The 25,222-nt window shown below is 40.6% G+C and overlaps 1 protein-coding gene across 5 annotated transcripts in view; it reads left to right on the forward strand.

The window, feature by feature from the left end:
• The window catches only part of ccdc73 (coiled-coil domain containing 73), a 53,684-nt gene that overhangs the window by 12,733 nt on the left and 15,729 nt on the right, over window positions 1-25,222 (forward strand). For 3 of the 5 annotated variants that reach the window (XM_026172784.1, XM_026172787.1, XM_026172789.1), the window contains 8 exons: window positions 2,894-3,004; window positions 3,180-3,320; window positions 4,777-4,990; window positions 5,094-6,730; window positions 6,958-7,054; window positions 7,219-7,358; window positions 9,936-10,015; window positions 10,535-10,958. In XM_026172784.1, coding sequence (XP_026028569.1) covers window positions 2,894-3,004; window positions 3,180-3,320; window positions 4,777-4,990; window positions 5,094-6,730; window positions 6,958-7,054; window positions 7,219-7,358; window positions 9,936-10,015; window positions 10,535-10,718 — 2,604 coding nt within the window. In that variant the 3' untranslated portion in view covers window positions 10,719-10,958. Of the gene's footprint in view, window positions 1-2,893; window positions 3,005-3,179; window positions 3,321-4,776; window positions 4,991-5,093; window positions 6,731-6,957; window positions 7,055-7,218; window positions 7,359-9,935; window positions 10,016-10,534; window positions 10,959-25,222 lie in introns of those variants that run through there. The other 2 variants (XM_026172785.1, XM_026172786.1) reach the window with 1 other exon arrangement.

Below are 25,222 nucleotides of genomic sequence, written 5' to 3' on the forward strand. Positions count from 1 at the left end.
CCACTGAAGGAACAATGGGCTGGGAGGTCAGTTCCTTAATCATAATTATGCAAATTCTCATGACCATTGATCAACACCCACTGACCAAAACCCACTGATCAAAGACCACTGATCAATGGCCATGAGTACCATTCACAGAGAGTTGGGGAATGGCTGCAATCACAACATGTAAGATGGTGACAGATGTATCCTTAGGCCCCCTCCTCGATTCAGAGATGGTCTTTCCCTTTTCACATAAATGGCCTCCTTGACTCTGCGCTCAAACCACCGTTCCTCCCTGTCCAGGATGTGTACATCCTCATCCTTGAAAGAGTGTCCACAGGCCTGTAGGTGTAAACAGACTGCAGAGTCCTGGCCAGACAAGGTGGCTCTTCTGTGTTGTGCCATCCGCTTCTCCAGAGGTTGTTTGGTTTCCCCGATGTATATATCCCGGGAATCCTCCTGGCACTTAACAGCGTACACTATGTTACTCTGTTTGTGTCGGGGGAGCCGATCCTTGGGGTGGACCAGTTTTTGGCGCAGCGTGTTTTGGCGTTTAAAAGCCACAGAGACCCGGCGTTTAGAAAAAATGCGTCTCAACTGCTCCGATACTCCTGACACATATGGGATCACTACAGGTTTTCGCTTGGGCTGTTCTTCTGCCTCCCTGGCCGCTGTGTCAGTGGGGATGGTGTTCACTCTGTGTTGTAGCGTCCTGATGACACCCAGTTTGTGCTCCAGTGGATGATGAGAGTCAAACCTTAAATACTGGTGTAGGTTTACGGTACACGTCAGCTTTTAGATGGCCCCCATTACTGATGGAAATCTCACAGTCTAAGAAGGCTAACCTGCCACTTTTCATATCCTCCCTGGTGAATTTGATGTGTCGGTCCACCGAGTTAACGTGATCCGTGAAATGTGGTACGTCCTGAGATTTGATTTTCACCCAGGTGTCATCAACATATCTGAACCAATGGCTTGGTGGTGTTCCAGGGTAGGATAGCAAAGCCCTTTTTTCCACTTCTTCCATGTATAAATTGGCCACGATGGGTGAAACTGAGGAGCCCATGGCACACCCATGTTTCTGCCTGTAGAACTGACCCTTGTATGTGAAGTAGGTGGAATGAAGACACAGTTCAAACACACTTGGTCGATGCTGAGAGTGGTCCTGTTGCTGAGGTTGGGGTCATCCTAATCTCTTACGGACTACCTCCAACGCTTTCGTGACTGGGATGCAAGTGAAGAGAGATGTAACGTCGTACGAGACCATGGTTTCATCTGCCTCCATAATGACATCTCTCACCTTCTCAACAAAATCCAGGGTGTTCTGGATGTGGTGTTCAGAGCTGCCCACCAGCGGGTTGAGGATCGAAGCCAGAAACTTGGAGATGTTATAGGTGACAGAGTTGATCATACAGACAATCGGTCTTAAAGGTGCACCCTGTTTATGTATTTTCGGTAAACCATACAGACTTGGTGTAGATTCCCCTGGGTACAGCCTGTGGTATGAGGTCCGGTCGATAGCCTTGTCTTGTTCTCACTGCTTCAGACAGTCTATCACCCTCTTCCTGTAGCCACTTCCTGGGTCTCGTTTCAGGGGCTTATAAGTATTTTCATCACTGAGTAGTGACAAAATCTTCTCATGATAGTCTTTCTGGTTTAGCAATACTGTGCACCGACCCTTGTCTGCTGCAAGGATGATAATGTTGTTGTCATCACTAAGTGATGTGAGTGTCTTCCTCTCCTCCATGGTGATGTTGGATGCTGGGGGCTTTGCATTGCTGAGACAGGCCGAAACTTTCGTCATGCTAAGTAAATAGTGCCCAGAGAGAGAGCTACATTTTGGAGTGCTTCTTGTTTATTAATGTGTTAGATTGGATAATTATGTCCAAATACACATTTCAACCTTAATCACACATTTAGAAAAGTGTTGCAAAGAAGAAAAGAATAGAAATGTAAAGTGTAAATCAGAAAAAATAGCACATCTTAATCTCCTGATTTATTTTTAACTGGTGTATTCATGTTAACTATCATATACTGTATGTAGTACAAATATTGGTAAGCATCACTGGTAAGCAAAATTGATTTAATAATAACAAAGTTTTTTTTGCCTACAGGAGAGAAAAAATTAGCTCCAGGTGTGTCTTTGTTTATCAATAATAAGGAAGAAATAGAAGAATTTATCTTGTTGATTCTTACAAATTACAGTCATACATTTAAGCCACATTTAACAAAAAATTTGGGGCGAATGAAATTTATCCTTACAGACTCTGGACTTTAAAGTTAGTGCGATTTCAGTCCTTTTATGTTAGAATACTTTAATTGGTTTTTGTGTGCAAAAACAAAAATAAATGCCAAACTTATAGTAATGACATGTCTGTTATCCCACTTCACCTTTGTAGAAACCTCCTTTTCATGCACGTTGGAGTTTTGGCTGATAGAAAATGTGATTTATGTCTCCAGATAAAACCCTGCACCACCCATTGGTCCCACACAGATCAGAAATTTTTCAGGGTCTATTTAAATGATTATAGAGTAAATTTATGCAAAGACCAAAATGAATGACAACCATTGTTCCTTCCCATAAACTTGATGAATGGGATGTTGTATATCACAGCATGTACATGTGTGAATATAGTCGGCTCCACAACTGAATGATAGTGTGTTTATTCTGCATTTATAGCTTTAAAGTTTATTGTTCTCTTTTCTTCTCTCTATACCACCCCCTCTCATTTTAATTCACCTATTCATTAATTTATTAAAATCATTATCAAAATGACACAAGCCAACTGATTTGTATTAGCAAGAAGTCCTCTCTCTGCCTGCCCTGTTTAGAACCCCCTGTTCACATTAAATAAACACATAAAAATTTAGTATTGCACTAAAACCACATGGGCGATTAATTTTACTGCAGGCCCTTAAACAGGAACATGAGGTGATGGGAGAGCAAAGCAAGGCAATGGAAGACAAGGTGGCCCAACTGATGGAGAGCTATGCTGCTTCCAAGACCAGCTGGGACAAAGAGGTAGAAGAAAAACTGTGCTGTGGGAGAAGGCATTGTGATGATAGTAGCACATATTTACAGTGTCCGTCAGGCTGGACTCTTCTATAGCAGACTTAATGTGTATATGGGAAGATGCCAGAAAATCATACAAGCTCATTTAAAATCACATCTTTCATTTGTCTGTGTGGGTAAACAGAAGACGAAGTTTCTGGATCACCTCAAGACACAGCAAGAAGCCCTTCAAGCACTGAAAGAGGCTTATGATGATCTTCATCAGAAACACGCTGAGCTGTCCTTACAGGCCAAATCACATGAACAGCACATACATGAAATGGAGGTATGTATCCAAAAACACATGTAGGGGATTACACGTGTCATGTGAGGCAGGAGTGAAAGATGGGTACGGGGGGCAACAAATGACAAATAATGACACTGTGATTTGTAGCGGAAGTAGTGAACAGATGAAAGAGAGCCTGGAGAGGTGGAGGTATGCTCTAGAGAGAAGAGAAATAAAAGTTCGTAAAAACAAGCAGATGTAACAGGGATGCTCCAAGGAGAAGAAGCAGTGATGGTGGATGAATTTAAATGCCTGGGGTTAACCATTCAAAGCAATGGGCAGTGCACAAGTAATGTGAAGAAGAGAGTGTAGGCAGGGTACAGTTGTTGGAGATGAGTGTCTTGGGTGATTTGTGAAAGCAAGAGTGAAAGGGAAGGTTTGCAAGATGGCGGTGAGACCTGCTGCTATAGAGACAGTGGTGCTGAAAAAGGACAAGAGGCCGAGCTCCAGATTAAAGCACAAAGGGGATCAGGTCTGTGGAGCAAATTGTCCCTAACATCAGGACATCTCCAGTATTAGATGCTTTCAAACCCCGTATGTATTTTTTGGCTTTTAAATCAGAATGAGTTTGAAGTACTTTCATTTGTGCTGTTTTTACACAGCTTTATATTTCATTTAACTCTGTCATTTTTCTCCTGTGTTTTATTTGATTTGATCATTTTAGATATATAGCACTTTGTTCAACAGCTGTTGTTTTTAAATGTCCTGTAGAGACGAACTTTACTTGATTTGAGTACATCAGAGAGACAGCTCAGGTTCAGTGTTTCGGAGGCAGAGTTATAGCGGCAAGGCTGACGGTTGGACACGTACAGGGGAGAGATAGTGGATACACTGGGCAAAGGATGCTAAATATGGGGCTGGCATGCAGGAGGAAAAGAGGAAAAGAAGATTCATGGATGTTGGTGTGACAGTAGAGGATGCTAGGGATAGGGTGAGATGAAGAAGAAGAGAGTTTCTCTTAACAGAACACAATAAACACTTTTCTACAACTCTGTTTTTACATGGAAAAACTCATCACGCAGACTTTGTACTACTCAATTGATAAGTTTAAAGTATTTACAGGGGACCTTCACTTTTTTCTACCAATATCTGTACTGTTGCAGTGTTGGATGATTATATTAAAAATGAAAAATAACTAAAATGAAAAATTAACAGGTTGTGTTTTCAGCAGTTTTGACAGAAAGTGAAATACATGTGCTGACTTGCAGAACGTTAAGAACTGCAAAGCGGTCCTCTCATTTATTAGACAAACCTTTCAAAACAGACCAGAGTCAGCACTTGAACATTCAGGGATAAAGAAACCAGGAACAGAGCTCACTATAATATTTTTCATAATATTCTGATTTACAGCTATGGGAATAATGTTAATAACAGCAGGTGTAGCTGATGTATAGTAGGTGAGTTTATAAGAGAAACTGTCATGTGAATGCATGCATGTTTATTTTTCTTTGCACAGGTAAGAGACAGCAGCCAGACACTCAGTGTTTCTACCCATCCCACCTCTGTGGAGGAAGTTAGAGGCGAGGAATCTGTAAGTGAACGCATCTCCAGATCTAAGCTTCCCGGCTTTGGCAGTCTGCAGCACTCGGTCTCCTCTCAGGCCAAAATTCCAGACCGTTTAGAGGACACAGCAACTGGAACTAAGATACTTGCCACTGCAGAAACTGAAGGTCAGCACACTAAATATAAACATACAGACGATAAATATGTTCTAAGACACTATGAGACAGTCATTTTCTTATTTTTTCTCATGCGCGTTTTATTCTCTTTTAGGTCAAAAAGTCCCAAAACAACAGTCACAAACAATAAAAGAGCCTTTAAGCCACCTAAAAATGCCCAGTTGTCCACTTACCATGAATTTCAGCTCGTGTACTTTTTCTGGGACAGGAGCCACAGAGGCCATAACATTGAACAAAGGGGTTAACAACTCGAAAAGTGAACACAACCCTGATGTGCTTTCAGATCTAACTAATACTGCTCTCTCTGTGTCTGATGATGATACCCACTTTATCAGAGGTTGCTCTGCGAGTAGTATAACTGCATCGAACTCCGATTACAGCTCTCTCGGTGAATCTGCAGATTTACCAACAAACATGAAAAATAAAGGAGACGACACAGGAATGAATGAGAAAGAACATGAGGAGAAGGACAGCGGGAAACAAGGAAATAGCCATAGAGAAGAAGAGGAGAAAAATACAGGACAGCTGAGGAATAGGGAAGACGATCAAGGAGAAGATGTGAAGGAGGGAGGACGTGCTGGAGAAAAGAGAGGAACAGCCATGGCACAAACAACAGATAGAAGAAACAGGCGAGAGGACAGTGAGGGGTCAGCAAAGGATGCTGGAACAGAAACAAAAGATAGAGCGGATGGAGCGAAGGAGAGAGAAAAGACAGCAGTGCAGACACCACAAACACAGATACGAGCCCAGACGATCACTGATATGACTGCTGAAAAGAGCCACACACTGCAGGTCATTGACTTCATGGGCGCTGAGCCGCCTGTGGATGTCTGTAAACCCTCAGACTTCACACAAAGTCTCTGTCAGAAAGTCAGTGAAAAGGATGCTGAATGCAAACATTTGAAGATCCATGGTGAGACTGGAAGAGATGGAGAACATCAAAGTGTTAGCTCTGAACAACAGGAAGTTTCAAATTTGTGTCAAAACGAGGTCCAAAGCTCAGACGGAGACACAGGATCACTAAGTCAGCCTCCCACCAAAAAAGCAGGGGAGCTTTCTGCTGGACTTTCTGAACACCTGAAGCAGCCAAGTACCTCACAGACAGACGATGCCGCATCAGCTGGTCACTCATATGGTTTTCACAGCGCTGAAAACTTGGGATCATGTCAGACACATACAGAAACACGTACTCCTTCTGATGTTATTTCAGATATGACGCAAACAGATGAAATCTTTGATGTACCTGTGAGTGAAAAACTGGCAGAACCTGAGCAGCTGCTGGAAAGCTTAGAGCAGAAAGATGGGCAGCGGAAGTCTGTGGTAACTGTTGAAGGAAAGGGTGATCCAAGTGTAGAGAACAGAAGAAAAGATGAATCAAGTGTAGATACGAATGTCTATCAAACACCTATGGAAGAATCCCACTTAAAAGATGGCAATGTTAATATTACGATGGGTGCCATAACCCTTGATTCTGAGGTGAAAAGTGAGCATATAAAGGACACAGAAGATACAAAGAAGACTAAAAGTGAAACAGATCCGAAGCTGCCACTCGTTACAAGTCTGGGTCACAAGCAGCCTGAGTTAGGAGAGAAGCTGCTGAGTGATTGTGGCAAGTCGTCTCTGCCCAGCAAAAAGACTTACAGGCCATTATTTGAGTGGGCCGCTGCCGAGAGAAGAAAGTCAAACTCCAGAACAAAGTCAGATGTCACCATAGCGCACCAGCCAATCCAGGTATTAGAATCAAAAGGTTGTAGCGTTTTCAAGCTGTGTGATGAAAATATGTACAACAGTTTCAAAAGTCATATGATGCTCATACAGGACTAACTAGCTACACTAACCTAGAGAAGTGCAGTTAATCTTAGTTTGTAATCGTAACAATTTTTTTACATTCGGATGTAGAAATGCTTTAAAGCTGTGGTTAGTTTTATATCAGTTAAAATCTTGGTGTTTTTTTCCAGGGATCTTCTCTGTCTGAGCAGAATACAACTGCTGGATTCCCAGGACATCCTGCCAGCACAATAATACCCAAGCCCCTCAAAAGCAAACACGACAATGGTGGTGGTTTATCATTTCACTAAGGAGCACAGAAACTGCTCTGATGCATGACTAGGAACATCTTACACAGTGAATTCATTGTCCGTCTGCGTTTCTTACCATTACTAATCATCATTCATTCTTGCTTTCTTGCTGTTCTTGCCATCTCACCTCATTCCTCTTAGTCCCCTTGGTGATTATGAGGGCGTCAGACCTGTTGAATGCCTCCAGTGTCTGTGGGACCGCACCTTCCCTGAGGAGAAAGCAGCAGGGACTCTGGGAAGCAGTGCAGGAGACCTGCAGAGAGAGAACAGCAGCAGATACGGTCAGTTGTTAAGCAGTAGGGAATTGCTGGTACGACACTTTAGAAGGTGGCTCATTTATAACTGTGAGAGTTAATAATCATATATGTATGTCACAGAAGTTATTTTAAAATAGCTTGTAAAACACTAGTCAAGTGATAAAGCACAGCTCATGATTTACATACCTTTACATTTGAGAGCTTTATTGATGAGTCCTCACTGTGCGAGCTGCACTTTGGAAAATTTAATTTCAGCTGCTGAAGCCCGTGTCCAAGTACATTTCATCACAGTGAAGCTTTAATCGTGTTCTCTAGTACAAGTTGATGTTGAGCAGCAGGAAATGGCCACAGTGTCGTGTTCACATAGAAATGCGTGCCCCCCCCCCTCAGAGGACATCAGAATGACCGTTATAAAAGGGTTTTCTCTGTCGAGGTCATTGCTGTTCCACAGATTCAGAGCTTCATCATTTTATAGAATGTGTCTGAGCGGAGCCCATGGGAAATTTGAGCTGGAGCTTGAATGAATATGCCCGTTACAACAGCCTGACATGTCCTCAGAGGAACTAGATATTAAAATGCTCTTTCAACATTTTTGTGGTCCTGGACATTTAGAATGTAGGAGAACTTGTTTAACAGAGTACGCAGAATATCTGACAAAGATTTCAGAGGTTTCAAACTTTCCTGCTCTTTGATTAATGTTCGGTCAGGTGTTGACCGAATGGATGTGGCTTGATGTATGTTGAGCTCATAGACAGCCAGACAGACAGAGAACAAATGACCTGTGGAAGAAAAAGTACCTAATGATGCCTGGGTACCTCGCCTCTCTCACTCACTCAGTCTCTGGTCTCCACTCTCGCTCTGTCTTCCTCTCTCACTTCATCATTTGTCCCTCACTCACCTTCTCCACCCTCTTGCTGTTTCACTTTTTTTTTAATTCTGTTTCACTTTTTCTCTCTCACACGCTCCCAAACTCTTTTGTCACCATCACCGCACTGTCACTCTGTGTTTTATACAATCCAGGTGCTCGCAGTTGAGGGAGATGGGCTGCAGCATGACTCGAGTATGAGGGGAAAAAACAAACTCATCTGATAGTTTAACAAATTGTAAAGAAGACCAAAGCGAAGAGTTCTGGCTGCTCTCTCTGGGCTGGATACAGATACAAATATCAGTTGTTGCTGCTTATTGTCTGCCCTGAATTTGTTTATCTGTCTTTTCTTTTCTTATGAAGGAATTAAGCATTGAACTGACATTTTTGTACCAAAAAAAGACCAAATGGTGGTGATAGATTTCTGCCTTATAGGTGCACCAGGTTGATCACAGTCTGTGGGCTTCTGCTTGTCCGCTTGATTTTCAGAATTGGCCATAGATTGCAGATCAGGGGAGTTACTGGGTTGTGAATCCACATTGTTCATTTGATATTCCACTTTATCACTTTATCAGGACTAGATTGCGATCACTCAGGATTTGGCCTAGAAGCATGCCACAGAGAACTGAAGGAGAAGGTTGAACACTATGAATACTCACTCTTTTCATACATTTGATTTATCTGCCAGTAATAGTCCAAATCCTATAGAAGAATCTTTGTGTTTCTTATTTACTGTATTATCTCAAACTATTATATTATAGAATAATAAATATGAAACACAAACTTTGTGTGACCACAATCATCAGCAGGGATGATGAGACAGAGTACCGGGCTGTGGTCGACTCCTTTATCACGTTGTTTGAGCAGAATCATCTGCAGCTCAACGTGGCAAAGACCAAGGAACTGATCGTGGACTTCAGGAAGACCAGGAAACACTTGACCTCTGTTTCAATCCAGGGGGTCAGTGTTGACATTGTGGAAGACTATAAATACCTTGGAGTACACATTGACAATAAACTGGACTGGGCTAAAAACACCACAGCACTTTACAGGAAGGGCCAGAGTCGTCTCTATTTTTTGAGGCGACCGAGGTCCTTCAACATCTGCCAGAAAATGCTGAGGATTTTCTATGAGTCTGTTGTGGCCAGTGCGATCCTCTATGCTGTTGCATGCTGGGGGAGCAGGCTGAGGGTCGCAGATGCCAACAGACTTAATAAACTAATCCGTAAGGCCAGTAATGTTGTGGGGATGGAGCTGGACTCCCTCAAGGTGGTGTCAGAGAGGCGGATGCTGTCCAAGATAAAGACAATGTTGGATAACACCTCCCACCCACTCCATGACATGCTGGTCAGTCACAGGAGCTCGTTCAGTGAGAGACTGAGATTACCGAAAAGCACCACTGAACGACACAGGAAATCATTCCTGCCTGTGGCCATCTCCCTGTACAACGCATCCACTTAACACACTGTTTGCTGCTACAACTACACATGTTTCTTTTCCAGCTATTTATTTATGAGTGACTTATGTATGTGTATATATGTATATATTGTACTATTCTTAGTTAGCGTATTGTCTGTCTTGTCTTAATGTTGGTTTATGTTGGTTTATAATGGAGCACTGTAACAAAAAATAATTTCCCCCAGGGATCAATAAAGTATTCTGATTCTGATTCTGATCACAGCTTTCTCACAGTGGATATTTGGTGATATCTACTGTTTGTCGTCGTTTTTATGCAGGATGGCAGAGCTCCTCCGCCAAGCTGTTCTTTTCCAGCCTCCAGCACAGGCAGCAAACTGTCATGGCAAACCACTGCAGAGTGAGTATGTTTGTTCTTTAGAAAGAAGACACCAGCATTTGAACCAGAATAAATGTCAAAGTAAATAAGTAATAATGGGCAAATTTCATAGCTCCTATCTTTGTATCTACACACCTGAATGAAAATGTTCTTCACTAACGTTTTGGCCCATTCAGTAGTTAACAAAAGTATTGACAAAAAACAAGAGGGTTTTTTTTTTTTTCTTGGTTTAAAAATGATATTTTAGAAGTTTTAGAAGTATTCTTATCATCTTATTCTATTCCAGCGTTTTTCTAATTTTTGCTATGTGACTTTGCACTGTCCACTTTCTGCTGTAACAAATCAAATTTCCCATGTGCGGGGCTAATAAAGGTTATTTTATCTTATTATCTTATCTTAAACATTTTCATTTAAGTGCATTACTTCAGTCTAATGGTAAGGAGAATTTGTATCGCTTAATTTGAAATGTGTATTATTACATGATTAATAATATGATTACTGACTACAAACAAGTTCATGCTAGTGTTTTCTTTGAATCAGGTGTAGCAGAGCTCCTACCTTAGCTGCAGGACCTAGTTCAGAGTCCAACTGGGAACTCTCCTGCTCCCAGGAGAGGGACGATCAACAGGAATCATTCAGGGCGCAGATCTCAAAAATCGAACAGTTCCTCAAGACAGAGAGACTCCGTCTGCCCAAAAGACAACGAACTGAACCAAATCTGTAGAAACTGCTGGTCGTCTTTATTCGCTGTCCTAGGTGAGACATTGTGTGGCACACGTTTGACAGTTATTGTTAGCGCAGGTCTAAATGTTCTGAAACATAATTGCTTTTTAATATATACATGTGTTACTGATTCCTTTGAACTGTATAGTTTCTTCTAACATTGCTGTTTGAAGTTTAAAGTTTTTTGGGTCAAATCATTAATTCTTCACTTTATTGTTATTTTAACATTTCTGTGCTTTAAATGGAAAACTGCAGAGTTTGTGTGTTTGTTTCACACGTGTGTATTTTTATGTTTTTAAGTGAAGAGATGAAAATAAGATAAGATAGCCTTTCTAAGTGACAAATATACAATACTACTACTGCTACGTTGGTAAGATTTTATTTTATCACACAGTTGCATGTGATTTAAGTAATTTTAAAAAGGCTCTGATGTCACCAGTGTAAAAATCCAACATTTCCAATCTCTTGTAATTTCATTAAATTACAGGGTTATCAGTTGTTTTCAAAATATTGTATACAAAGACTTTAGATACACTACAAGTTTCTGCAGCCTCACTGACACAACACTGACTCATCAAACCACACAAACAGGACATCGGTATGTGTTGAATGTCTTTTACTGGAAACATTATTCACAGTAAATCATGCATTCACAGCAAACAGCTGGATAAGTAAGGACCAAGAGCGCTGTTGCCCATTAAAAAGGCTGGGAACATGCTAATTAACATTAATTAGCATCATAGCCAATCAGTGTGGCATGTCTCAGAGGAGCTCTAATTGTGGAGGCACCTTTGGTCTACACCATGTTGTTTCTGCTGCTGCTGTTGTTGGAGGCAATTACAACTCGGGACACTCTGGTTTGACTGTGTTTACACCTATTAAATTAACAGAAATAACAGTTCAAATAACAATTAGCACTAAATACCCCAACCCTAATTAACCAAAAATCAATTAGTGAACACACAGTCCAATTAACACGTACTAACAAGCCTCTCGTTAACTTTATGTTCCCTGTGAGGATGATGGCGGAAAGAGCATATGGCCCCACAAGAGCATGAAGCAGCTGACCACACGTTTGGATTCTCATTAGTCTGGTTGCTGCTTATGTACTGTAGACGTGTGGCATTTGGCTTCAGCTCACTCGCATCAGGTTAGTTTAAGTGGGTTTGAGAGTGTTGGACAAAGAGGTTTTTGTAGTATATAGACTGTCTAGATGCAAATTTCTATTAGCAAACTGATCTATTAATACATCTGACTGACATCAGTGCAGTTTGTAGCCCTAATTTTCAGCTGTCACACAGATACACAATGCTTTTTTACAGTATCACTTTCAGAAGACGAGATAATTTCAACATTATAATGTGCTGTTACGCATTTTTGACTTGGTGATAATGTGAAGACATAAAAATATATTACTTCACTTTTTAAAAATTACTTTTTTATTACCTCACTTTTTGTAGGTCACCATATTGATGCAAAAAAATATCTTTTTTTTTTTAATATAGCATAACAACATAGTATGTAAATATAATGCAAACATAATACATAATACCCATCTGTCAATTTTCCAGCACTCATCTAGGGCCAGGTCACTGGGGCAACCGTCTAAGCAGAGAAGCCCAGTCCTCATTATCTCACCTGCATAAACAGAATAACGCAAAGTTCAGTGTTGCAATGCTTCCCGTTTAACTTCTTACCTGTGCCTGATATGCAGCGAGTCAACAGAATTGCATGACACTGCCTGAGAGCATCACTCATATAGGGCTAATTGTTTTGGTTCATAACGTTAAATGGACTCATTCTTATATAACGCTTTTCTACTCTCCCAGAGTACTCAAAGCGCTGTATACAACATGCCACATTCACCCAATTACACCCATTCTCACGGACTCTAAACTAAGTGATTTTCTAATGACATTCACACACATTCACACTCGGATGGATGCATCGGAGAGCAACTTGGGGTTAGTATCTTGCCCAAGGATACTTGGCATGCAGACTGGAGGAGCCAGGGATTGAACCACCCACCTTCCGATCAGCAGGGGACCTGCTCTACCTCCTGAGCTACAGCCACCCCACATTAGATTCTGTCTTTAGCTTTAAATCCGATACACGGGACTTTGAAGCACATAAAGATATAGTTTTGTTTTCATTACTGTACTTTGACACTATGCTGTGAAACATAGGTTAGCAAAAGTTAACCATTTGGCTGTGGTAATTGACCCTTATGACTCCCCCACGCCCCAGAGCATGCCTACCAACAGATCCGCAGCAGACCTTGTTGAAGTTATAAGAAAAGACTCGAGCTTTCACCATATTTCTACTCGCACGCTAAAATTAACAGCTAACATTTCAGTGGTGGTAAAATGGCTCAGCTTGATCCATCTTACTACACTTACTGATAATGAATACGTCTGAACCTTAATGCACTCATAAAGAAACCTGGAGCATTTGAGTGGCTGTGCCCACCACTGCTGACCCATATCCGTATTGGGAGGACGGGAGATGATGGGAGGAGAGGTGGGGGAGGTGTGGAATATAAAAGAGTTAATTTTAATGCACTCGTGGTCGCAAAAACTCATACACGATCTATATTTCTCACTCATACAGTTTTTGCCTCTCCTCTTTTACATAAGCGTGCACATGGCCACATACACACATACAGTCTCTGTTATGAAGTGTTGGCACTTTGAAACAGTCAATTACCCTCTGGCTAGGGAGGATACCTGCTGTTAATTACTGCTCAGTGTTTTATATGGAGCGTAAATAAAGAGACCGCTGACATTCACATTCCATCAATGCGTCCCCCAGCTCACACTGCATTGTGTGTGTGTGTTATTTGAGTTTAAAATAGCCCTTGTGAGGTAGGAACCATGGGGAAAACAGCATTTTGGAAAGAACGGGTACAAATCCTCCAACCTGACCAAAAAGATGCTGTTTCCCAGTGAATTTGCCTCATAAGACTAAATCCTGAAATAGTACCCCTGCACAGATATGCAGTATAATATATGCAGTTAAGATTTTGGTTTATAGTAATGTTGAGCTGGGGTTGGCAATGGCAACCTTCCATTTTAAACACAATTTGTTTTTACCCTTCCATCTACCCCAACCTCCTCCTTAGTCCTAAAACACAGTCAGTCTTCAGTCCCAAATGTGAATCTGATAAACTTCGATCATCAGTTTTTAATGCATGTTGACTGTACAGTGATAATAACTATAATGAATCAAGGCCATGATACATGTCTATTATTGTTTTGTTATATCTCCCTGTCATTGTTATGAGTTATGAGTTGGTCCCCCTGAATTCATCCCAGGTTATCTTTAGTTGCAATTATACACTGTACATAGTGGGAAACATTGGACCACTACTTTGAAGCCACAAGTAAAGGTATCATCATCTTTCTGTCATATTGGTAAACTTTTAATTTGTTTAGTAGAGTGAGGTTCTCGAGCCAAAAATGCCATTCATACGTCTCCATATAGGGTTTTAATTATGAGCCATAATGTTGTAGCCATCTAAAGTTGACTTACTATATTCTTCAAAACTGGGAAACAATGATATGTGTCTTGTAGAAATTGCCATAAGATATCAACAACCAACCAATGTGATGTCAGACAAAACATCTACTATGTCCATAATCCTAAAGGGAAGCAAATACATCTCTGATTAGTGGAGGTCACTGTTGCCATGGAAGATTTTAAACATGTGACAAAAACTTCAGAAACTGTAATAGCAGTGATTGCAATCAGTTGATGAAGCACTGTACTATATCGATGACGTGGCTATATATATTACTTTGCTACACACAAACAGCAAAATATATTTTAAAAGTTCCGGTTTTATTTATATAGTGCCAAATCACAAAAACAGTTGCATCAAGGCGCTTTATATTGTAAAGACCCTACAATAATATAAAGACAACAGAGAAAAACCCTTATAATCATAAGACCCCTATGAGTAAGCGCTTTGGTGACAGCGGGAAGGAAAAAAATCAATTTTAACAGGAAGAAACCTACAGCAGAACCAGGCTACAGGATGGACGGCAATATTCCGTGAGCAGTTGGGGTGAGGAGGGGAAGACAAGACAAAAACATGCTGTGGAAGAGAGCCAAAGATTAATAACTAATAATTGATATTATTATCAAAAGTCCTATTATGCAGCGCTGCAATAATGAAAATAATTTCATTTGAAAAAGTTGGAAATCATTATGGGATTTGCAAAAACTTTTGGGATGAGTAGCTCCTTCACTGTTAAAAGAAATTATTCACACAGTCCTGCGTCTTTTTATGGTCATGACTCAACTGGTAGCTGGCTGCTTTAGTTCAAGACAATCAACGGGTTTCTTTGCTCTCACTGGTAGTAGCTTCAATTGCTCGCTTCAAAGTTGAGAAAAGTTTAACTTAGGACAACACTGGCGGTTATTTCATCACTTTCTGTGGTCTGTCGCCACCATATGTCTTCTAGTCACTTCCTATGTGGATGCTCCATAAAGGCATTTGTATAACAGGCTAAAAAAGAGGCAGATAACCACTACTGTGGCACAGATATAGGCTTATTAGTGCATACAAATACATACAGGATACAAATTAAATTAGCATCTTACCGATACCAGATTAAAAACAAATCCAATATTTGAGTTTCCACAGCAGTTATTGTTTTACTTGTTTACACTCTGCTTGAGTTCACTTGGATCAGCTGGTTGTCGTGTTTGTGACGTTTCAAATATGTGTTTCCAACAGCAAAGGTGTCTTTGGTGGACAAACTGCAATGTCAACGCTCGTAACATGGTTGAAGAATGCTTATCTCATCTCTTTGTTACTTTTTCAACCTTAAATTATCAGCCGATATAAATGCTAATACAAAAAGATTAACATATAGCTAATATCAGTAATCTTGCTGGCGGTATTGGAGGTTGCCACTTGGTGCAAAGTATAAAGTGACTTAATCACACACACCTCCACCTTTACCTCCCAAATTGTGGCCTGTACAGTTAAAAGAAAAAAAAAAGACAGAAAATGTAGTCAAGTTTAAATTCAACCCTGATTTACAGTCCCATTTATTGAAATTCTGTACATGAGAAGGGAGGAAAGTTATATATTTGCCAATCCTCCAGCTAAATGGGTCTCACCACCACTAAACATTGCTGACTGTCCTGGGGTTACAGGGCCATGTTTTGTCATATTATACCTCTTTGCCTCAAAAGCCATCACAGTAAATCTAGCCGGGAAGTCGTATTAAACAGTGCAGTAGATGTCTGCAGAGACGGACGCTGAGTGCAATCCTGGCACTCTGAGTGTACTCTGCAGTCTTAAAGTGAAAAAGTGCAGCTGCTCCTTTGGCCCTGTAAAAATACTTAAATGAGCAGATTATTATAGAGAGAGAGAGGGTGGCTTTGGCTCCTCTTACCTCTTGTTACACTCTTGGTAGAATAGAGCTTCCTTTTTGTATTTTCTATATATAGTAGCTAATTTTTAGTATACTTCTTACTTTAGTATAATTAATGTTAAATGTGGTTTGGCCCTGTTTTAAATAACCCTTTTGCCAATTAGAACATCTTATTGTTTTGCTTTCAATAAAATTTAATTGTATAGATGTATGGTGACCTACGGAGTGTAAATAGCCACAATTAAAACTGTTCCTCTGTTGTAAATGGCCCAAAACTCTGCAGAGTGTTTCTTTAAGTTTCTGTCTTTTTTAGGCATGAAGAGTTTGCTTTAATTCAATTTCTGACTCAAAAATCTGATGATTTCTTTGATTTTAGGGACTTAAGTTTTTGATCTTGAACTTAACTTCTTCAGAAGGCTATTACTGTGAAAAGCGACCTGTTAAAAGTCAGTATAGTAGTCAATCTACGCTCCTTTCCACACCTATGGTCACGAGCTCTGGTTTGTAACCTAAAGAATGAGGTCGGCTGGACTTAGTCATTCAAGAAGGACCCGAAGTAGAACAACTGGACCTCCACATTGAAAGGACCCAACTGACTGGGATTCCTCTGGACACTTCCCAGGTGAAGTATTCCAGGTACAACGGGGGATTCCCAGGACTCGTGTTGAGACTACATCTCTCATCTGACCTGGGAACATCTCAGTGTCCCCCCAGATAAGCTGGAATCTGGGAGGACACTGGGGTGAGGGAAATCTCAGAATGCTGCCCCCGTGACCCAAGCCATGGTAAGCGGTAGAAAATGGGTGGCTAGATAGATACATGCAACTGTCCTTAAAGAATTTTCCAAATAATAAAGAATAAAGTAAATCTTTTCCAGTTTAGGGTCACAGGGGAGCTGAAACCTGTCCCAGCTGTCATAGAGCAGGTCGACAGGCTGTCACATGCCTAATGGAGAAACACTCACATTCTCACCTGTGGGTGGAAGCTAGAGCACCTGGACTCATATAAGCTCCACACAGAAAGGCCTCAGCCTACATTTGAGATGCTAAGAGGCATTAGTGCTAACCACTGTACCACCTTGCTTCTAGTTTAAAGCTATGAAAGTTTCCCTTGAGTATGGCCTATGAGTTTGTACACACACTAAATCAGTTAGGTACCCCCTTAAGCAGCTGGACACATCAGAGGAGGAATCAGTCATCAGTACAAAAGAAAACAACCGACATTTAAACTAAAACCTCTCAAATGTTTTACTGTTTTCTTCACATAGTATTTCTTATTCTTAGGTTTGAAATATAGTTGTGCTGTTTGTCTTCTGTGGTTTCTATCTCTGTGCATTTTTACTGCAGTGAGACCTCGCGACACTGATAAATAACAGGCTTCACCTTTCCTTAGCGGGGCTTAGCATGACTGAATGCACTCCTAGTCTCTCTGAGAGTGTGTCCTCAGCTGTGAATCACTTGTCTTCAACATACATCTACGGTATACTCACACACACACACACACACACACACACACACACACACACACACACACACACAGATGCTGCTCTCGGCTTTTACCGGCATGCAGAGAGCAAAGCAGAGAAGATAATCTCTGAAATGCTGACCTGCTGTCAAAGGTCAGAGGAGTTGAAAGGTCGCCCTGCGCATCATTTATAGGCTCTTAAATTAGACTGGCTCTTACACTCTGGCATACTCTCCCTTTCAAACTGTTATCAGACTCTACAAGTTATGACTGTGAAATGTGCAAATCGGTTTAGTTGGCGATGGGTCCAATGGTAGAGAAGAAAGAATGCAAAGAGAACAAAACACAACAAAACAGAATATGAAAAGATAGATCGAGGCTTTGGGATCTACTAAACATCTTGATTGGGATCTTATTTTTACTTTTAAAAATATTAATTCTTTATCACATTTTCTAGAACTTTTCTTACAGATATCGCTAACACCTGCTGTTTTCACAACATTACATAAACACAACATTGTATTTGTGTTGCATTTCGCCTTTTTATTTATGTTTTTATATGTCGTTTATTGAATAAAATTCCATAAGGTCCTGTGGTGTGGTTTAACCATGTTTTAGACAGTAACTTATCAAGGCACTTTCTGATCCCTTAAAAAAAATCTTTTTTAAGGTTAAAAATAAAAGCTAGAGGCTACAGTTTGTCCCATAATCTTACCATTTAATGCAGCCCGATTTTATTTATGTAGCACCAAATCACACCACAGTTGCCTCAAGGCACATTATATTGTAAGGTAAACCCCATACAGTAATACAAAGAAAACAGGGAAATCCCCACAATAATATAAACCTCTATGAGAAAGCGCTTTGGTGACAGTGAGAAGGAAAAACTCCCTTTTAACGGGAAGAAACCTCCAGCAGAACCAGGGTCTGTGAGGGGCGGCCACCTGCCGGGACAGGTTGTGGGTGAGGGGAGGAAGATGGGACAAAGACACGCCTGTGAAAGAGAGCCAGAGATTAATAATATTGAATAATGTATTTTTCTCTTACTTACGAAGGAGTATTAATGCCACTTTAAGAAAGAAATAGGACATTCCTTTTTCTTTTGTTATTATAGTTGATTTTGAGAATAAGGTTGAAATTCATAGATTCAAGTTGTAGTTTCAAGTTGAACTATCTACCCTCTACAAAATGTCTTGTTTAGTTGACTTCAGAATCAGTTTAAGTAACAAGGAAATGATTTATCTTTTGTGATTTGATGAATGTGATGATAACTATGAGGACGTTTCAAAAGGACAAAACACACAAAGTTGGAAGAGTTGGCTGGATTTGTGCAAACTTATTTAGCTTGAAGCTGAGATATTGATGGTTACAACCTTGTCCAGTAAAGAGGGAGTATGGTGCATCACAAGACAGCTGATCAAGTTGTTTCACTAACTCTTGCTCTACAGATTTTTCAGAGGGTATAGCAATCGTGGCTGTAGTTTGACAACTTAATCCCCTCTTTGTTCTCAAAATAGTATTTTGACGTTGTCTAACATTGAAGCTTTGTGTCTGTAATACTCTGTTGTAGTCACTCACTGAACAGAGAAGAGTAGTAGTCGTGTGGCTAGGGGAGCTCACTTCATGAAGGAGTAGTCTGCTGTCCTTGATGCTACCGTTTTGGAGTGAAAACAAAGTTAAGGGGCTGTGAAGAGTTGCTAAACCTAGTGACAAAATGTTTAGGTTTGCAAAACTGAGGAGAAATGAAATGTAGCAATCACTGCTCCAGAGATGTCAGGGACTCCAGCTGTGAAGCGACATATAATTCTACAACAAACACTCAAAGTGAAAACCTACCCAGCAAATTAATCTCTGAATAGTGGAATTGGTTGAATAATGCTCTAACCTAAAGGTTACAGTTAACATAATGGTTGCTCTACAGTAATGCCACCTGACGCCTTTGCACCTGTCATAGTAACCAAGACCACCAAAGAGCTTCTTATGTCTGTTATATGTGAAAAAGTCTATATGTCATTTTTTAGGACATTTACTAAACAATTAGTTCCCTAACATTGCCGTTGAACGGTGTCCATTAATAGTGTAACATATAATAAACTGTGTAAATCGGTCACTTTCAAATCATTTTTAACTTAAACTACCAGGCAAAAGAGATTTTCTGATGATTTCAGAGAACGATGTTACACATAAAAGAAGCTAAAGATACACACTGATTATTTCCACCAGAGTTGGACCGATCCACCGCTGACTGGTCTCTTGCTGTTATTTGCTTATCAAGCTGAAAATAAAATACTACATGACGAGAAAATCAGATGTTGAATTCATTTGAGCTGCTGGTGGAGTTTAAAGAGGCAGTAAAAGCATGCTCGCACCTAAACTTCTCTATAATTTACTTACTACCCCTGGAAATGTGGTAGAGTCACAGGCAAAGGGGAAAACAGATAAACATGAGCGATGTAAAGAAAGACGGGATGAAGTGAGAGATAGAGAAGCCAGCCAGGCCTGTGATACTCTGTGGACTGTTACCAGCTCCAAAATTATCTTCACGGAGGACCACCATGGCGGCAGACATACGTTTCTGATTTCCTGAGAGGGCTTTAACTTCTTACGGGTACATGGTCCTCCCACAGACTAACACTGTCACTGATGCCTATATATCTACAGGAATGTGCGCGTATGTCGCAGCATGCGTACGTGCTTGTCTCTGCACGTGCACGCCACTCTGGAAGATGAAGCCATTTTGTAATTGATGGAGCAGGGGCCTAAATCTGGGCTCTGGGTCACACAGACACACGTGTGCAGATGCACACACACACGCCATGTTAAGTGTCAAGCCTGGGAGTCCCTCCCTCAGCGGGTTGCTTGTGGTCGGTATTGCAGAGCATTTCTTTTCATTCCAGGGGATCCTATAAACCTGTCACAGCCATGATGTCTCTCTCTTTTTCTCTCTCTCACTCTCTTTATTTTCCGCTTCACAGCATCCTTGTCTCTGAATCCCAAAAACTAAACACAGCTTTTCCGAGATTAGAAGTTCTGCACCTCGCTTTCGTACACACACATGCCCTTCCCTCTAAATCGTCAGCCCAGAGCAACCTGCCAGCTCCGTTTTGGTACAAATGTATTCAACTTCTAAATGTCAGGCCTTGGAGGTCTATAACAACCCTGTGTGGTTTTTTTCTTGTTTTGAACGTGGAACTCAGCTTGAACTCATAGATAACGGTTGCTATGTTTCACCTTGTTTTCTTAGATTTTGTTTCAAATAAATGGGACCTGCGAGGCTGAGACAATAAACCCAGGGTGTCATGTAACACGTGATTTGTGCAAAGTCCTGGCTGAACGTTCATGAATTTTAACAGCGCGCATTAAGCAGACAAGTATTATCAGAGCGCGGTGAATAACGCGGCGTTATGAGGAGAGCGGGAAGGTAAAAGGTGCATCTGTTCATATCTGTCAAGTCCTAGACACGCAAGGCTAACATAGAGGCTATGCTGTAAGATAGAGCATCTCTCCTTCTGTATATAAACACAGTCAAATTTACCATAGTGAGACTAATTCTCTGGAAGAGGTTAGGTGAACCATTGGGTAACCACAAAGCACCTCATGGTGCGCATATGCAAAAAAGCAGCTTTGTGGAAGATCCTGTCAGTGCAAATTCACTAGTCTTCTGTGAAAGCTCTTTATTTAGCATTTACATTTGTTGCTGGTCAGTTATTTCTATTGTTTGTTAATGTCTCACCTGTCTTGTTAAACTGCCACATTAACTAGATTGCATAATTGATTCCCTACAAAAATACAGACTAATCATCCTGTATTCGTGTCTGTATGATCCATCATTTTCTCCAATGTTAAACCAAATCTATACGAAAGAAGTCATTCCATTTTTGTTTTATTAATTATTTTTGAAAAGGATGTAAGAGATGTTGAATGTTTATTTTATGGGATAAATGTGTAAAACATGTAAAAGATAGATGTGAGGTACAGTATCTGCATTCTTTCTAAGCAGCCATAACATCTGGAGCTTTCCTTTTCCTGATGAGTTTACTGTTCTGGTAGTTGATTTCAGGCCTTTTTGTTTGCTTTTAAAATTATGGGTCCCATCAGTGTTAAAAAGGAGGATAAACCTGGTTATGCTTCGTTGTGTGATTGACCTGTTGCTGACAACCCGTATCCATCAGTTTTTCAGTCACAAATCACTTCAAGTCTCAGGTTGATCCTTCACACCGGGGCTTTTGTGTTGTCCACATTTGCATGTTTTGTTGTCTGTAAATATGACTTTTGTGTTGTTTTTCCTCTGATTTTTCATCTGACGGCTGCTTTTGTGCTGACAGAACATCTTACACGGGTCTCGTTTCAGTGCTAGACGTCATCCCACTCACTGCCCCATTAACCACTCTGATACAGCTCAGCTCTGTTTGTTTTGATAGCACAGCAGCGACACAGATGAATGTCTCTCTCTATTATGATTTCATTAACAGAGACAGTGTCATTTTCCCACTCTGTGCAGCTCATGGCCTCTGTGGTTTTCCATGGACTAGTCTGCCCAGAGACCCACTGCCTTCTTCTGCCTCCAGAGTGGGTTACTGGGGGATAAGTCTGGATGACCTCCCTGGTATACTGGAGGGACAAGACCCAGGAGATAAAATGTGAATAAAAGGACAAAACAAATAGAACCAAAATGGAGATTTTACGATCTCACTCGAGGGAAATATTTTATTCTCCTCAACTGCCACAGTTTGAACAAGGTCAAAGCCATAAATATAAAAATGACAGGGAACCAGGCTCTATGAGACTACGTTTAAAGTCCATGTGTACGTGACAGTAACGGTTTTGACCTTGAGTTGTGATTTTTTTTCTTCAGAATACTATTTGACTTGACAAAAATCAGCTCAATGCCACAACAGAACAGAAATATGAATTCACAGATCCATTGGCCTAGAGGTGTCAAACATCAGCCCGCCATGTCTGACCCCCTGGAAGGCTTTCTAAATGTGCAGCGGTGCATAGATTTTGCACTTTTAACTGTTTTTCGAAAATAAGTTTTATAGATTTTTCTATTGATTAAGACTTCCCTTGTTGCCATTCACGCAACACCAAATATTTTAGTTACGTAATAGAGAAATGATTAAATGACAGAAAAGTTTCCTTTTTCCAGTATCTACTATATCTAAAAGAAGAACATCATTATGAATACAGCTGCCATTGCCTGGTCAACCAGCTACCAGAGCTTTTTACAATAGATTTTACAATTTTATCATAAAGAAAACTGAAATGTATTGTTGAGATTGCACTTCTTTTTCTTACATTAATATATGTCAGGGATTAAATGTAAAGTTAGACACTCACAGAAAGTGGAGTTTCACTGGTCCAGCCCACTTAAGGTCACATTGCCCCTTATGCGGTAGTTTGACATCCTGCATTCATCAATCTGAGCACTAAAGAGTTACAACATCTTGTACAAAAGGCCAACATTAAGGAGAAAGAGATCCACAGTGTGTTTTTTTGTCCTGTCTCTCTCCCCTCACCCCCAACTGGTCACGGCAGATGGCTTTCCCTACCTGAGGCTGGTTCTTCCTTTCTCTTAAAAGGAAGTTTGTTCTTCCTACTTTTGCCAAGCAAGCACTTGGCAAAAGTAGGAGTTCATTTGATTTTTGGGTTTTTCTCTTTATTATTGTAGGGTCTACAGTTGTTATGATTTGTTGCTATAAAAATAAAATTGAATTGAACTTGATTCAGGCATACTTTTGTGTCATGTAGAACTCAGCCTGTATACTCTGCGAATCTTTTAAAAGTGGTCATTATGAGCTATGAAAAGGTTTCAATATGGCAGTGAAAACACCTCAGACAGTATACAAGATGGACATCGCTGCTGTGATGTCACCCATCGGTTGTGAAGTCCCACTTAAAGCCTCAAACATTTTCCCCATTGTCTTCTTGGTGTTTGAAACTGAATGTGTTGAGTGAAGGTGTGGGTCTGACTGCACAACCACACACTCTAAGTTTCAAACCACAGGCTAACAGACTAACGAACTGTGACTGAAAAGCCATTAGCCATTGGGGATGTCCTGAAATGTGCATGTCCTGAAATCAGTCGCAACTGATTTAGTTTTTTACAAATGTTTCCAGTAACAACCACAGGAGCAACAAAACTTTTAAACTTCCGCTCAGCCCTTTTCTTAACATGTCGATTGTTCTTTTTTCTTCCATAAAACAACCTTAAAATCTTAAATTCATATAAAAAAGTTCACTTTCCTGTAGATTTCACATTGTAAAGAAACATAAGTGATGTGGTTCAAATACAGTTGTTCTGTTTTTTGTTCTTTTAGACTTCTTGACCATTGTGGTTGGTTGCAATCATAGCATGTCAAAGCAACGTGTCTGCACATCCTGCGACGTCATTAATATGCAACACGAACACTACAGAAAAGATGGATGTTGAAGCAAATATATACTTTCTGCTTGGTCTGTAGCTGTTCGTCACACTCGGGGAACACAGTGTTGTTTTTTGTAGCCATTTTCTTTGTCGCCGAGTTTCAAACATGACGATTTTGATTTTCCTGAATGAGACACTCTCATGACTCATCGAGTGTCGCTACTGACCAGCCAATCAGTGGCATGTAGTCTGATGATATCACATTTTAGTACCTTGTCCTTGTACCTAATGAAAAAACCTGCAAGTCTTGCCGAGTCGATTGAAGTAGGTACTAATGGAAAAGGGTCTTTAGTGATTGTCTGGCAACCTCTGGCTGTGAGGGAAACCCCCACTAACCCCCATCAACTCCTCCAGACCTACAAAACATTACGGTTGGCCCCCACTTATCTGCTGTATTTAAATTCACAATTCCTTATCCAGCCTACAGTTTACAAATGAGCACGAAGCTGCACGCTTGTGTTTGGGAGAGCGCTTTGTAGATAGAGTTTACAGCCGTGTGGTCTAAACTGTTTTTATTGTAGAACTCCGTGTTTCAAGGCTCCTACGTTTTTTTTCAAGTTTTCTTTTGGTGTTTTGAAGCCAAGATTCATTTTTCTATTTTTGAAGTTTACCATTCTCATTCTGCAGAGCAGTAATTTTAGAAATGGCTCCATGAGCTGATTTACTGATACACAGAGGTCAGCAGTTTGATTTACTCACTTCCTGTAGTGCCTGCCTGTTATTTGTTCTCATGTTTTTTTTTCTCTCTTTTAATGGTTTTTCATAGCCGGTAAACATTTCTCAGTGAAGATAGCTGTTTTTCCCCCCATGTTGTCTAATTGATAACTCTTCAGTCATGGAATTTTTATTCGACAATAATTTTCATCGAATTGTGGGATCAAAGAGATAAAATTGTTACACACACGGTTTTGATAACTAATTGATAATGATGGATAAAGTGTTTTTACTTTCAAATAACTATTTGGAGGGAGGCAATAATGTGGGTCGATAGTGATCTGTTAGTAGTTGATTGATTGTGTTCAGTCCAGCCTGAAATGACCTGTCAGATGGAGGAAAAAAATGAGGTCAGAGGTCATCAGAATCAGATCAGCGGAGCTCCTGCCCGCTGCCACTGTGGTCATCTCTCCCTGTGTCTCTGATAAAGACAAACAGTGTTTGTTTTCTGGTGGGTTTCTGCGTGTCGGAAGTGAAATCGGGCCGTCCTCCAAGAGCAACATGTGGAACTAG

Source organism: Astatotilapia calliptera, chromosome 7 (assembly GCF_900246225.1).
Source record: "Astatotilapia calliptera chromosome 7, fAstCal1.2, whole genome shotgun sequence".
NCBI lineage: Eukaryota > Metazoa > Chordata > Actinopteri > Cichliformes > Cichlidae > Astatotilapia > Astatotilapia calliptera.